Genomic DNA, 14597 nt, shown 5'->3' on the forward strand with positions numbered 1-14597 from the left:
CATCTTTTGTCCTGATTTGACCACATCTTTCGTAATCCTTCGCGCAATCCCGCAATGACCAATAATGTAACCATCTCGGCAAAAACCTCTCCCCACTTAAACGACATTCTCTACACCCTACAACATCCTCTTCCCCCCCTGTGCGGACACAAATTGCCAACACGGTCGATCGCGAAGATTATTTTTATCATGCTCATGTACACCGCGCCACGATCGTTTCGCGTCGATCTGATCGGATCCCAAGACGAGACGCGATCCACGGAGCTGCCGCTGCCCGTGATTCGAGAAGGCGGAGTTCCGTTGTGACAAACCTCCCGGGCTGGCTGCTGGCCTTAGCTGCTGGCGTGCGTGAAAACACGCCGCATCCAGGCTTGCTGGCTCGCTCACGCTACCCAACCCAGATGACGCAGAGACAGATGCCCGCCCGGAGATGATGTACGAGCAGCCAATGAAGGTTTAGCTTCTGGTCTTACTGCTGCTGATGCTGTGTGTGAGTGTTGAGGGGGTTTTTTCCCCTCTCGTTTGGTAGAAGATATCGTAGGAATCGCGGGAAAACTAACGCTTTTCCCCTAGTCTGTTAAAGGTCTTGTGTGGGTGTAGGAGCGATGCCGACAGGGAATGTGTGTGTATCAGTTGGAAATTAGCGCTAGCTGCAGTGCTTAGTACATTAGACGACATTGTTCCGAATGTTAAGTATCGCGTTTAAACTGCTTCTAGAGCTATTAAACTAATCGTTTGTGATAAGAATAATTTGTTGGAATACGTGATATTTAAACTATTAGTAAGTGTTGGAAAGGCATTGACGATGTGTTAGTACGTATACGCCATCTATTAGGCTTAGTCATTACAGCAACATTGACTGATGTGACATTACATGAGCAAAGAACTTGTTAAAATTCCTGAGCATGGATTTGGTAAATATTCAAAATCCCTAGTTCAGTCATGTTTGGCCGCTTTATGCCGCTTATTTGATAACACATTTGAAGTAACTCTCCAGTAACTCTCCAGCTATCGAACCATACCCGTCGCAAGCGCAAACATCCGGCGCTGCTTATTTGCACGCGATCTTCCATTTAAACAGTGCAACGAGTGTACCTTCCAGACCCAAAAAAAAAAACCGTTAACTGCCAAACAGCGACAACCGAAAAACGAAAGAAAGCTCTCAGAATTCCGAAGAAAGTCGCTGTGAATTTGTCTCCAGCCGTGTGCCATTAGCCGTCCCGGGGCTCGCATGTTCGATGCAAACGGTCGATAGGGCCTCCGGGTTGAAGTTGTATTGAAACTGTTTCCGTGTAGTGGTATCTAATCTTATCTCTCCCCAGTACATCGGAGCGCAAGCCGGCTGGGGCCGTGACCGGATAACGAATGGTCTGAATTTCAGTTCATCACCGGTAGCCCACCGTAGAGCAGTGCTTCAAGAGTGGCCGTGGTTTCGTGTGCTTGTTTCTGAAAGTTGAAAGTGCAACAAAAACGAAGCTTGCAAAATGTTCAAATACATCGCAGCTGTGGCATTAGTGCTGGCTATCAGTGCCGGAAATGCGTCCGCATGTAAGTGGGTTGCCTGGAAATGGGGTTAGCTTGGGGCGGAAAATGTGTTGACACGTTCTGGGTGTGACCGGAAAGCAAACATAGTTTCGCCCTCTGTATGCGTTGCAAAAGCTGAAGAAAGATCGTGCTGGGTACAAGTGACTGAACGGAACGTTTTTGAAAGCAATAATTCTAAAGTGCGAAGCAAAGTTTACCGTAAATCTGTTACGTAAAATTGAAATCCTACCTGGTTATCCAGTTTTCGACACTTACATTCAGATATTGTTACTCAATGTGCTCGATGTGCTTAACTTTCGCTAGCAGTCGTTTATCTTATCTTGATCCCATCGTCAGGTTACGGAATGCAAACGCATACTAACGCACAGCTTTTTCTTCCCACCTTTCCGTTCGTTGTTCCGTGCTGCACCTTTGACCGTGCTCGTCGCCTGCAGTCTGGTGTTTCACGTGCACCACCTTCAACAGTACCAACTGTCTGGTTCCGGACCAGAACGTCCTGCTTTCGGAATGTCCTCCCTCGCCGGACGTGACTGCCGTGACCTGCTACACGCGTATTGTGGGTAAGTAGTGGAGGCGATTGTTGGTGGGAGTTGTAATAAAACCTCAAATCACCAATCTCTCTCATCTTCTGCAACGACAAACACAGGCCAAGATGTGGAGCGTGGATGTGCAACCGCCCTGACCGCGGCCGAGCGTGATAACTGTGCGCTCCTGAACAACTGCCAACTCTGCTCGAATGAAAACACCACTGCCTGCAACGGAAATCTGTTCCCGCACGGACGTCTGCACTGCCACCAGTGCGAAGGAATCACCAACAGCACCTGTGGGGAAGAGATCCAAACGGAGCCGACGCCCTGTCTGCGCTTTGTGGCCGACGATCAGTGCGTTGTGCGGGTGCGGGAAAACAACGTTCAGCGCGGCTGCCTGTCCGAACACGAGTCCTGCCTGAACAGTCGCGACTGCCATGTGTGCGCCGGCAATGGATGCAACTTCCGGCATTTCGAATACAACGCGGCCGGCAGTGTGGTCGCCCAGATGTCGCTGCTCGTTGGAGCCATCCTGCTGAGTGCCTTCGTTGCCAATAGTATGTAAGAAATGCGGTAGCCACGCCGTTTGCGTACGTTTCGAAACATGTTGTGTAGTTTGTAGCGCACGGAGAGAGGGAGAGAGTTTGTAGCGAAAGCACAGCAACTATAAGTATTCACTTGGTGACAATTTGAATAAAGATATGCTAAGAATAAAAAAGAGAGTTGCAATGATGCGATGTTGTGAACTGAAAGAAACTGGCAAATTACACAAAATGATCCATGAACATGTGTTTACATCTCGTCGCTAAACGGTCACTTTGAAAGAATCACACAGCTAGCGACACTAGTGGACAGTAGCTCAACTACAGACGCTGTCAAACAGATGCGATGTCACGCCAAAGTGTCCATGCAGCAAAAATCGATGTGCTTTCTCGCACAGGCAAATGTGATTTTAGCGGCGCGCAAGAGCGAAAAGTATCGCTGGTCCCAATGATTCATTTGTTTACAAAACAACGCGCAACAGAGTTTGGTTTGTGAATTTCTACAATTTACCGAAAGTTTCCGTAATATTCCACCATGGCGAAGCCGGGAGAACGGGCCCTGCAAGCCATCAAGGAGCAAAGTAAAGCGGTCACAGTATTTAAAACACCCATCGTGCCCAAGGCCAAAGCAAAGGACAAAATCATCCTCACGGAGGAGGAATACATACAGGTGCGAAGCAATTGTATGGTTCCGGGATGAACTTCCTCTAACTTGTTCTTTCGCTTCTGTTTGCAGGAAATGGGCAAAATCATTCAGCGGGACTTTTTTCCCGACTTGCAGAAACTGAAGGCACAGAACGAATATCTGGACGCGCTGGCCAGCAATGATGTTTGCAAATTGAGGCAGATTTTTTCCAAGTACAGTTCCAAAAGACCAAACTCATCCCGTTTAGGTAATTGTCGCAGTTCCCGCTGCGGGTATCTCACTGTTTGTTACATATATTAATCTTTCGTCTTGGTTTGCAGCTAGTCCCGCCACGTTCGAGACACCACTACCGGAAGCGACACCAGCCAGCGAAGCGCCACCATCGATCCGGTCGACCTCCAGCGTAGGTTCGAACAAATCGACCAAATCGCTCGGTGACAAGCACTCGTTGGACAGCTTCCTGCAGACGTACACCAGCGAGGACAATGACAGCTTCCAGGAGATCATCGAAACGGCCGACCGGAAGCTGCGTCAAAAGTTTGCCGTGCTGTACCAAGCTGAAGGTACGACCGCCATCGAGATGGGCAAGTGCCTAGCCCTGCCGAGCATCGAGCAGCAGTTTAACCAGCAAGAGCGACCCAAGCAGCTCGATATGTGGCGGTACACGAACAAAAACTACATCATGTACACCCCGGACGGTGTGGAGCTGACCAAGGAGGAGCAGCTGGAAATGGCAAAGCGGAAGCAGGAAATCAACCACAACAGCACGCGCCTCCATCACAATCCGTTCAACGAGCAAGACAGCCGGCAGGCGATCGTGGAGGCGGCCAAAACGCAGGCCAAACATCTGCCGGAGAAAATCGGCGTGGACGGTCGGGTGGTGGATCAGTCCCTGGGCGAATCGCCACAGGTGCGGGGCTTCGGGTTCGTGAAGAGTCCCTCCCCCTGCCCGGGCATTACGGACAGTCCGCTGTTTACGTGGGGTGAGATCGAGGGCACTCCGTTCCGGCTGGACGGGGGAGACACACCCCTCCATCCGTCGGCCGGTGGACCGTCGTTCCGTATCATGGAAACGTCGAAGCGCGAAAATTTGGCCCTACAGCTGGCGGAAAAGGCGGCCGAGCAGTCCCGGGAGAAGAAAGCGAAAGCGATCGAAGCGGCACGGCGCAACATAGCGTCACCGCTGGTGCGCAGCTCGTTCGATCGGTTGGCCAGCATGTCACCGGCAGCCCGTCGGTTGGCTACCAACAAGCTCGGCTTTCTGGCCACACCTAGCCCGCTCGCATCGCCCGCCAGCTCGTGTGGATTGAAAACACCCGTAATGGTAAGTGGAAGTGGTCGGCGTAGTGGTGGTGGTGTTGGCGGTGGCAGCAGTAGTGTTGGTAGTAAAGCTAAGCCACGCCATGTTACACCTTCTCCGAGACCGATGGTGAGAAGGAAAACACCTCTGGTGGGAGCGGCCGGTTCTTCGAAGGCAACATCAACAGATCTGACAGACGACCTGCTGGATATTCCGAGCGGCGGCAAGCGTCAGAAGGCTGCCGATTTCTTTTGAGGCATTGAAGTGATCGAGTACCGATCTAGAAAATATAACAGACTTTTACAATGTAGCCAGCGGTGGCAATTGCTTCAAAAAGGGTCTAGATTTACATCCGAATTGTTGTTGTGTGAGATTTGGGTATTTAACGAGGCCAACGTGGAAGGCTTATTACTAACAGCAGTTGTATGCGGCTAGGGAATGTTGGCTAGCAACCAACTATTTGCTACATTGAGACCACGGTCACATGAACAAAGAAGGCTAGTTTACGACTGGCGGACGAAGAGACTAGACGAAAAGCAGAAAGCAGTGAGTATTTGTATTTGATTAGGTTTTTATTTCCTGTTTTCATACACATGAACTGCACTTTAGAAGTTCTGTACACGGTCACTTACTTTATTTCTAAGGAACACACTAACACAACTCCATCTAACACGAAAGGGCACTAATTCTACGACATTTTCTAATCCACCCATACCGGTACTACATCCGCTAAAAGCTACATTTAAGAGTAAACTATCGCACCATGTGTTATGTTTTCATGAGATCCAGCAGCAGACGCTCGATCGCCACTTCACCGACCGTTTTGCGAAACAGCATCTCCTGCAGTACCTTCGCATTGGCCGCCGCCTTAATGGCCGGCAGAAGTAGCAGCAGATGGCCCAACCTTACGCCGCCGCACTTTTCGTGCAGCAGTGCAACGGTTTGGTCTTGAAGCAGCAAAACCTCGTGCGCAGCGTATAGGCGGGGTTGATCCGGTCGGAACAGTACCAGCGCTTTCAGGCAGGCCGCCTCGCGATAGTCCACCCGTGCGATGCCGAACTGCTGGATGGCGCTCTGCAGCTTCACGGCCTGTGGATTCCGCGCAATGAATTCTAGAGATGAAATTCGAAAATGGACAAAACAATCGCATTAGATTTGAAAGTGACGCAAGTGCGACAAGCTGCCCTACCATTGTCGATCGGCAATCCCCACTGTGCCGCAGTGATTACGAACAGTTCGGCCCATGCCTCCTCTAGCAGCAGTTTTTGATCGTTGACTGGCAGCTGCAGGAACGAGGGCACCGTTTTCGCCCACTTCACTGCCAGAAACAGCAGCTTAGCGGCAGACTCTAGCAGCATATCCGTTTCGCTCTTGACGGCGTGCATCGAACCGGTGATACTGCCCGGTTGGCCAAACAATACCGAATGATGGTACTGCTGTTGCTGCTGCTGCTGTTGCTGTTGCTGGCCACTCGAGCCACGGGGAGGACTTTCTTCACCCGTGCTGCTGACTTCGTTCTCTTTTGCCGAGCTGAGACTTAGAATCGAACTGATCGAGTGGATTGGTGGCGGTGGCGGAAGAACCAGCGAGTCTCCCGTGATGCTGTTGAACATGGATTCCGTGATTGTGGTGGCCATCTGGCTTCCCTCGCTCACCAGGTTCGCTTTAGAGACCGCCGTTGAAGCTGGCAGAGGCACTGGCACTTGCACCAGTCCCGAACCCGGCGCTAAACCGGTGGACGTTGGTTGAAAAGCCGTCGGAGACGTCCTTCGTGTCGTGGCTGGTGCCGGTGGTGGTGGTGGTGGTATTGGCGGTGGAAAGTGATCAAAGCTGGTGGAATTGGCCGCGGCAGCTGCGAGTGACTGGGCTGCGTATGGCGAAAGAAAACGGCCCGGATCGGCGATGGGCGCAAATGGTCCGGAAGCCGCTGTCGCTGTGATATGCAGTGGAAGTGGGAAGAATAGGTTGGCCTGGGGCAGGGCGGCGAAGGACGTCCGGGCTGCGTAGTAATCGCCATGTGCGGAGAGACCACTTACGGTCGCAGTCAGCGGAGTACAGTTCCGGGGTGCTCGCTCATGTTGGACGGCTGACGGAGGGGAAATGGGGGGAAAACCAGGGAGACAGAGCAGAAGAAATTCGATGTATAAGTTAAACGCTATCCGGACTGGGGGAACACTCAACGCTGGAGAAAGCTACAACCGTGACAGCCGGTCCGGTTCCCATGATGCTGATTATTATGTCGCGAAGAAACACACATACACCACCCGACAACACCACCGGGTCGTGTCCACCATTGTGTTACCCCAGTTTACTGATGCACGATTAAAGGGGAACGGTTTTGGGTGCAGAAAGGTTGAAAAAAAGGATCTCCAGCAATGGTCAATTGTTCCGAATAAATGAAGTTGACCTGTAATCAACTGCTTGGCTTGGCCGGAAGTATCCTTATCAACTATAGAAGGATTTGGTTAGTACACTATTCTAACATAGAACATCCCTACGGAAGACTCCCTAAGGAATCCGGCAAATATCTCTTTTAAACATGTTTCTGAAGAAATGGGATGCTTCAAACGCACCTAAAACGCATCCTCTTATCGTATCATCTTTTGGCTGCACTTATGGTAAATTTTACAACACCTTCAACTTCCCGCCATCAGATTGGAACAGCTCGAATTAAACAAACATTTTCTTTGGACACTTTCCCCCTTCCGGACCTACTCCATTCCGGAGCAATAATGGCCCGTCATTACGAGGCTCTAGTGCTGGTCTGTTATCACAGGAGGAGCATCGGGAATGAAAACAAAACCAAATTTTTATGATGTGAAGCAACCAACTGGCCAAACATCGACGGATATCGGATCTAGCTTTAGCTGTAAGTTTGATGCGTTCACTCTCCGCCCCTTCTCCAAAAATGCAGGGAATAGAAGCATTTTCGTTTGGTTGAAAATTTGAATTCCTGCCTGTGATGGAGTGAAGAGGGATCGAACGCATTGTCACGTCCTCGGGCACGGGAAGAGCAAGGACTCCGTCGAGGGGAGACGGTTGTTTTGTGTTTCTGTGTCAACATACGGTAGGCAGCGGGTGAAAGTGTCGCTCGAAAGAACTGCACTTAGGGGAAAGAACAGGTAGGGGAATGGATTCCGATATCAATGTAGCTGTGGTGTTAATTGCTCTTAGTGGTAGATTTATAAACGGAAACTAAAGACATACTTAGGATATGTAAGCTATACGCTAAATCAAACACATTCAAAGTATGAAATCGAGCAAGGATTTTAGGAAGAGCTGAAGTTTGAAGTTTTATTTGAACATTTGCATAACATTTTTCGAAATAATGGACACATGAACATAAAATTCAACATTTCACAGATTCAATCAAGAATCTACGAAGCACGAAAAGATCGTCCAGGACAGAAGAGGGGAAGATCTCTTGCGTTTCCTTGCGTGAGAGGGAAAAAACCCGTAATCGATCGTGGTCCTTCGCCCGGGACTGTATTGTGCGACCCGAGGGCCACATCAGCGGCAGATTGTTGATTTAGCAATTAGAAGAGTGTTTTTGGGAGCAAATATTTTCACAATCCGGGCGAAGTAGGGCGCCCGCTCGTTCGACGCAAGTGTCAATCACAGACATGCGAGGGGTCCTGAGGACAGTGAACTTGCCAGGATCGAAAAGCTGACCCCGCTCATGCACCGCCTTCCGAAAGAAGCGGAAGAGCAAATCCTAAAACGTGACGCGTTTTGTGCGGTCGAGTGGTAAACACATCTTTTCAATCGCAGCAAACATTGGGAAGGGTCAGATGTCACCAGAGCAAAGGAGAGAGAGAGAGAGAGTGAGTAAGAAAGTTGGTGTCAGGGGTACGATGTGGAACATGGTGGCGCTAATTGCGACCAGGCATGTGAGAACGGATACGGTTCAAGTGGCGATACGACAAGTGTTTGATTTCCGGGGTTCGTCTCTTATCCGCGTGGCACTGTGTCTGTGTTTACATGTGGGTTTGTGTGCGTGTGTGTAACTTACCTTCTCGGCGCATGTTGGCCTGCAGACACTTGGCAAATCGGCACGCCTGGCATTGGTTGCGTCGCGAAACGTCCACCACACACTTGCCGCCCTCTTTGCACACGTACTCGAGATTTCTGTCGGGAAGATAGGCCAGGCAGCAGCCGGGAGTAAATACGGTGAGCGAAAACATTTGTAACGATGATGATTTGCTGTACATGAGAACACTGAGAAACTGTTTCTTCCATCTTCTCAGCTCTTGCTTACCTGCGGATGCTGCGCTTGAAGAAACCACGGCATCCATCGCAGGACGGCACACCGTAGTGTTTGCCCGAGGCCCGATCGCCGCAAACCTTGCACAGAGCACCGGGCCCACCGGTTGACACCTTGCCACCGCCTGTTCCGCCACCACCGGCGATGTTGTCGTTCATGGAGTTGACACACTGGCTGGCGGGAGTAGCCTGAACGAGGGATGGAAAACATGGCTATCAGTACAACATGGATCGTAAAAAGGTAAGAGCAACATCTGGTAAGGACGCAAAAATGGAATGTCGGAATCTTTAAGTAATGTTCGTGGTTGGAGTTGTTAAGATTTAGTAGAGTACAACTGTAGAAGTATGAAACTCGCGTCAGATTGGAATTCATGTTCTCAATAAGTGTCTAGTGATATTTTTAGTGAAATAGTATCTCCAATGTCCAATTTCCGAAGCCTCCAAAGTCCGATAAACCTGTTCATTTGGTGCCATATTTTCCGTACGATCGTACATTCCTGATTACGATCCTTTCGCGCCTTAATTGCCCGATAGGCATCGGTCATTAGAAACCAAACCGTAGATACAGGATATCGAATCACAAAATGCCATCACATTAGCGTTCGCCTAATGACTCGCTCCTGCTCCATTTAACCTCCGGGGGCGCGATTGTTTCGGTACGAAAATAGATACACAGATAAAGATTGCTCCAAAAAAGCGCACCAAACCGAATCAAATGCCAGCTGTTAAACGTCACGCCAGAATAGGAACAACATTGAATAAGTACCCTCGAGTAACCACCACCACACGTGCGCCGCATTATCCCTTTCATCGGAAAAAAAAGGATACAACAAACACACATACACGCCCTAGACCTAGGGGATTGGGTCTGATGCCGTCATTAACAGTAGCTGGCAGCGGTGACAAAACAAAAATGCATAAACCTTCTCCAACAGCTCGCAACCCCTCGTGTAAATTGGACAGGTTTCAATAATAACGCATAAGGATACATACATTGACGAAACGTCGACTTCCGGGACGCGCGCGAGAGAGAGAGAGAGAGAGAGAGAGAGAGAGAGAGAGAGAGAGGGAGAGATATGTCGATAGCGGTTCGATCTGGCCCGATTGAAAGGGCGAAAACTGGGGGAAAAGGAAACTTTCGAGGGAAAGGCGGAAAATCACTTCAAATGCAATAATAATGAAGCGTGTGTAAATCGACGGCGGCAGCACGTGACTCATGAGAACTGAGGAACTTCTGCGGAAGTTCGAAGCAGCAACACATGTGTGTGTGTGTGCATCAAGCAAGCAAAAACGGCATTCGTCCTTCAGTGTGTGAAGCAATGTGTTGCCTAGGACGATGATGGATTGGGAAAAAGAGTTTAAAAAAGTTTAGTTTTGAAAGAAGGATTCACGTCGGAGACGAGAGAAGTCATTTTCCATGGGTAAAGTTTTATGAAACAAGATTTTCCCTTTTTTTTTGCCCAAAACAACGATGTGCGGGCGGGTTGCCTGCTACCCTTTTCCACTGCATTATTGAACAGTGCTACCTTCTGGCCACTGGCGGTAAAGATATTAATTTCCCATCATTGCATACTGGCGCGAGGAGCCTGGGTTGTGCTGGACACGAGTACACACACAGGTGTACCGGAAATCGAGACACGAGCCACAATTATAATTACCGACCGGAGCCAACCGAAGCTCAGCTCGCTGGAGGGAAAACAATACAACCGACGACGCGTGCAGCAAATTATGCGGTAAACGGTTTGACTTTTCACTTTGCCCCGCTGGCTGGAAAAGTGCCGCGCCGGTGAAATGTCAAGTAGTAGGGGTGTCTCTCGTCTCGGTACAGGCACCCCTGCTGGAGAGGTATTGGAAGAATTGGGCGGTGTGTGTGTGTGTGTGTGTAATAAGGTAGTTTTTATCGGTGGCATTTCCTGTGAGGCGTTTTCGGAGAGGAGTGATATGAAAATTAATATTTTTTCCAATGAAAAACATGTTGTGATTGTTGCGGTTTTTAGCAAATTGAGGAATGGAGTTTTTGTTCGCAAAAGAGAGATATTGAAGGAACAGGAAAAAGTCAATTGAAAAATCAATTACAGCCACAAGATCGTTACGGTTTGTTGGATATTTTGTCCTTCAAAGTTTGATTGATCGGCTTTGTGTTGGAAAAATGATATTTAAAACCAAAAAAACTGATCAAATTAAAAACTCTGCGTGGAATCCTAGAGACTATGCAGTAACATTTTTTGAGATATGCTTAAATTACCTTTAGCTCTCTATAGGACGATAGATTGGTATTTATTTATTTTTTTAATATTTTTCTTTAAATATTTTTAAATATTGTTACTTACAAATTGAGGCCGAAAAGACCTAATTTCTACAAGGCCATGCTGGTCGACTTTTTAACAACTCAATAGATGCAGTAAGTCAAGTAAGCTAATTACTTGTAAAAGGGTGTAACCGACTCGAAAGAACTACGATTTTACAGTAGATGGCTATTCTATCATCAGCTTTCAAGCATTGATTGAGCATTGACAGCTCTTCTCTTCTTCTTTGGCACAACAACCGCTGTCGGTGAAGGCCTGCCTGTACCCACTAGTGAAAGTGTGCTTGGCCTTCAGTGACTTATTGTTACCATAGCAGGATAGTCAGTCCTACGTAAGGGGGCACGGTCTCTATTCGGGACTTGAACCCATGACGGGCATGTTGTTACGTCGTACGAGTTGACGACTGTACCACTAGACCGGCCCCAATCATTGACAGCTACTCTCAACAGTATTCCAGATGAAAAAAGAGGGGGAAATGTTCTCTGTATTATACAGTGACATCTCCATAAGGTGAATCTTCAAGGAACCGTCCACTTAGAGAGATATTCATGTTGAGGAAAACTAATGAAGTTGTTGCTATGAAGTTTCCAAGAAACCACCGAAAAAACCTCACATCCTTGTACCAATATTTTAGTGAACTGTCGTACTAAAATTTATCTTAGAGAATTTTGGGTGCCAAATCTCATATGCATCTTAGAGAATGTTCACATTAGAGAGATCTTCATCTTTAAGAGACATAAAATGTATGGAATATGGCGGGACCGTCAAAATATTCATCCTAAAGAAACAATTAATCTTGAAAAGACTACATCTTACAGAGATTTCACTGTATGAAGATCAGCGCTGTCAACGGCTGGTATGTGACACGTTTTATGTCCAGCCTTGTAGGCCGAAGCCTCTTCTTCTCCTCATTTGGCACAATAACCCTAGTTAGAGAGTCAAAGGCCAGCCATCAAAGCTAATTTTGAATTTGGCTATCTTTGACTGTTTGTTTTACCCATAACAGAATAGCCAATTCCGCGGAATGTGAATGGGATTTGGTTAGTTCGTATGGCTTGATGAGACTGTACTATGGGACCGGCACACGCACAACATCATTGCATAGCGAAAATTAAATTAAATTAATTTGAGGCAATATCGAAACTGGTAAATGTCATATTGATTGCCCTGTATATTGGCGTTGTTGTTATTCTAATTTAAATTTCACCACCACAACAATAACTTTGGTTCATAAACACTGTACATTAAGCCCAGAGGATCTCCACAATAGGGTTGCAACAATGAAGCTGCACTGTAACTAATCCATCCTTTGAATCCCCTTGCCCAAGCCTTTTACATCTACACCGGCGGAGCCCGGCATGAGTCGATAAGTTTGTCGACAACAATAATGGTTTAACAAAAAAAAGCTGATTAATCATTTATTGACTATCGATAGCATGGGCAGAGCGGTGTCCCAACATAATTGACGTCAACGTAAATCCATTGATTCGGCTATTGAAGCACGTCGATGGATGATGACACCGTTTCACCCAGGAAAAGGTGTGACTGGGTTGGCGAAAGTTGAAATTTGCATTTTATCAAATCATCGAGAAACGGCGCAGCTGGTCGCTATTGGGACTTTGGGAGGAGCATAATGATTTAGAAGGATCACAGGATGTGCTAACAGTAGTGTATGAATCAATCGTTTTAAGTATTTGTGTTTGCTTAAACTTCCAAAAAAAATCCTCTAAAAAACTGTAAAAAGTGCTTTAAGACGATCTTTTAAACCGAGCCTATTATGAGCATGTCTATCTGAAGATTCAAATTGAACACTGATTGTTCTATTAATTGTGATTTGAAAGCAAGCGAAATTCATTATAAGTATGAGTTTATTTTGATGTATTGCTTCACAATTTTGAAATATTGTATGTAGTAGACTTTAACCCAGTAAGTTCACAACGAATTCCTGTTTCATCATTTCATTTTACCACTGCATGTATGGAAGCTAAAAGGCAACTTACTACAAATGGCAACCCAATCGTCGTGGGTAAAATATCCTTGCAACACCGTCTCGGAATTGTCCGGGTGATGTGATGTTGTATTAAGCACTAGTCATAACCCACTTAAGCACATCGATCCAACGCACACACTCACATACACTATCACACGATGACCGCGTTCTGGAATGTCCTGACAAGTGTTTCAATCGTCCAGATCACACCACTACTGCTTGCTTGCCGTTCCGATTGACGTTCCGGTTGCAATTGATGCTCGAGCGCATGTTGGACGGCTTGTCGAGCCGTCGAGTTTTGAGGTTTGACCTCCGACCAGACGATCCCTCGGTCTCCTGGCTGTGATCGGGATCTCCGTCCCGCAACCGCCACCCCAGCTCAGCTGCTCTCAGCCCTACAATCCCACCCATCAGAGTGATGGTGGCTAGGAGCCATTTGCAAAAGTAGGTGTGGTTTCGACCCGACCGTATCGAGCCACACAGCGCGCATGACTCCTGCCTGTCGATAGTGGGTGGCATTAGTGCGAGGGACGACATGGCGGGACATGGGTGGGACGAATCGAAAGGCTGACTTTATGCCCGGGTTCGCTTTGTTTGTTGGCCAGGATCCACACCAAACGGGGGAAAAGGTCAAAGCACAAAGGACAACGCGTACACACAGCCAGGACACGGTCAGAGGAGGGAAGTTGTGCTGCTGCTTACAAAAGGACACCGATTGCTCTGCCAAACACGGAACCGAGGACACGATGATGCGACCGCCGGGATCGTCCGCTCAATGGGCCGCACGTGTGGCTCCTCCCATGGCATCCCTTGATGGCTAAGGCCTGGTGGGTTGGTGTGCGGACGGACGTTTTCCGGTGGTAGCTCCCTTTTGCATAATTTACCGTGCACACACAGAAAGCTTACATGTCCCTCTTTCTTGAACCAAAGTGGAGCGCCATGTTGTGGTGTGTTTCGGTGGGCCACGGTGGGATTGTATTGTTTAGCGATTGGTGCGCATTGAGTGAGGGAAAAGCGCGATTGTTTGGTCTTGTCACGAAAAAGTACTGGAAAGGAATCTTTAAAAAAGACGACTAATCTGTCCTTAAAGTAAAACGCCGATTCAAGTATTAGTTCTGAGCGTTCTAAGAGACTTTCATGGAGCGTTTAGGATTGTTGGCATTTTGTGAAAGCCTCAACTGGTATCTATCTAACTGTTAGCTATGAAATTTAGCTCCTAATTGCTCAAAATACCCACTGGGTTTGTGTATTTTATATAAAAGTAATATGATGAATTTTGATGAAAGACAATGAGAGGATTAGGAGCAACTCCACTTATAGTCACATAATAGTGAATTTGATACAGTTGTTCTTCTTCTTCTAGTTGGCGAAACATCCTACAAGGACATGCCAACCTATACAGGCTTTCGAGCTTTCGAATAAACCCCAATAACAAGCACAAACCAAGTAGGGCGGGTAAATCCTGACTGGCACGGTTC

The 14597-nt window shown here is 47.8% G+C and overlaps 3 protein-coding genes across 3 annotated transcripts; 2 read left to right on the plus strand and 1 right to left on the minus strand.

Moving 5' to 3' along the window:
* The first annotated feature begins 1362 nt into the window (after positions 1-1362).
* LOC121590266 lies at positions 1363-2790 on the plus strand. Its single transcript, XM_041909759.1, has 3 exons — positions 1363-1548; positions 1980-2105; positions 2192-2790. The coding sequence occupies exons 1-3, from the start codon at positions 1485-1487 to the stop codon at positions 2635-2637; spliced, it is 636 nt and encodes a 211-aa protein (XP_041765693.1). The 5' UTR covers positions 1363-1484; the 3' UTR covers positions 2638-2790.
* A 215-nt stretch (positions 2791-3005) lies between these two features.
* LOC121590153 (splicing factor ESS-2 homolog) lies at positions 3006-4870 on the plus strand. The gene is made up of 3 exons (XM_041909579.1): positions 3006-3284; positions 3351-3507; positions 3581-4870. Exons 1-3 carry the CDS (start codon positions 3150-3152, stop codon positions 4813-4815), a joined length of 1527 nt encoding a protein of 508 aa, XP_041765513.1. The 5' UTR covers positions 3006-3149; the 3' UTR covers positions 4816-4870.
* Positions 4871-5126: 256 nt separating this feature from the next.
* Positions 5127-8922, minus strand: LOC121589777 (nuclear receptor subfamily 2 group E member 1-like; the record flags this gene model as incomplete). Its single annotated transcript, XM_041908900.1, has 4 exons — positions 5127-5672; positions 5750-6646; positions 8573-8688; positions 8819-8922. Coding segments are annotated over 4 exons (1461 nt in total), but the record flags the coding sequence as incomplete, so codon positions are not given.
* Positions 8923-14597: the final 5675 nt, after the last annotated feature.

This window comes from Anopheles merus, chromosome 2R (assembly GCF_017562075.2).
Source record: "Anopheles merus strain MAF chromosome 2R, AmerM5.1, whole genome shotgun sequence".
Lineage (NCBI taxonomy): Eukaryota > Metazoa > Arthropoda > Insecta > Diptera > Culicidae > Anopheles > Anopheles merus.

Coding starts and splice junctions, on each gene's coding strand:
- LOC121590266 (XM_041909759.1), top strand. CDS start 1,485: ATGTTCAAATACATCGCAGCTGTGGCATTAGTGCTGGCTATCAGTGCC. Junction 1,549..1,979: donor TGCCGGAAATGCGTCCGCAT/GTAAGTGGGTTG, acceptor CGTCGCCTGCAG/TCTGGTGTTTCACGTGCACC. Junction 2,106..2,191: donor CTGCTACACGCGTATTGTGG/GTAAGTAGTGGA, acceptor CGACAAACACAG/GCCAAGATGTGGAGCGTGGA.
- LOC121590153 (XM_041909579.1), top strand. CDS start 3,150: ATGGCGAAGCCGGGAGAACGGGCCCTGCAAGCCATCAAGGAGCAAAGT. Junction 3,285..3,350: donor CGGAGGAGGAATACATACAG/GTGCGAAGCAAT, acceptor TTCTGTTTGCAG/GAAATGGGCAAAATCATTCA. Junction 3,508..3,580: donor ACCAAACTCATCCCGTTTAG/GTAATTGTCGCA, acceptor CTTGGTTTGCAG/CTAGTCCCGCCACGTTCGAG.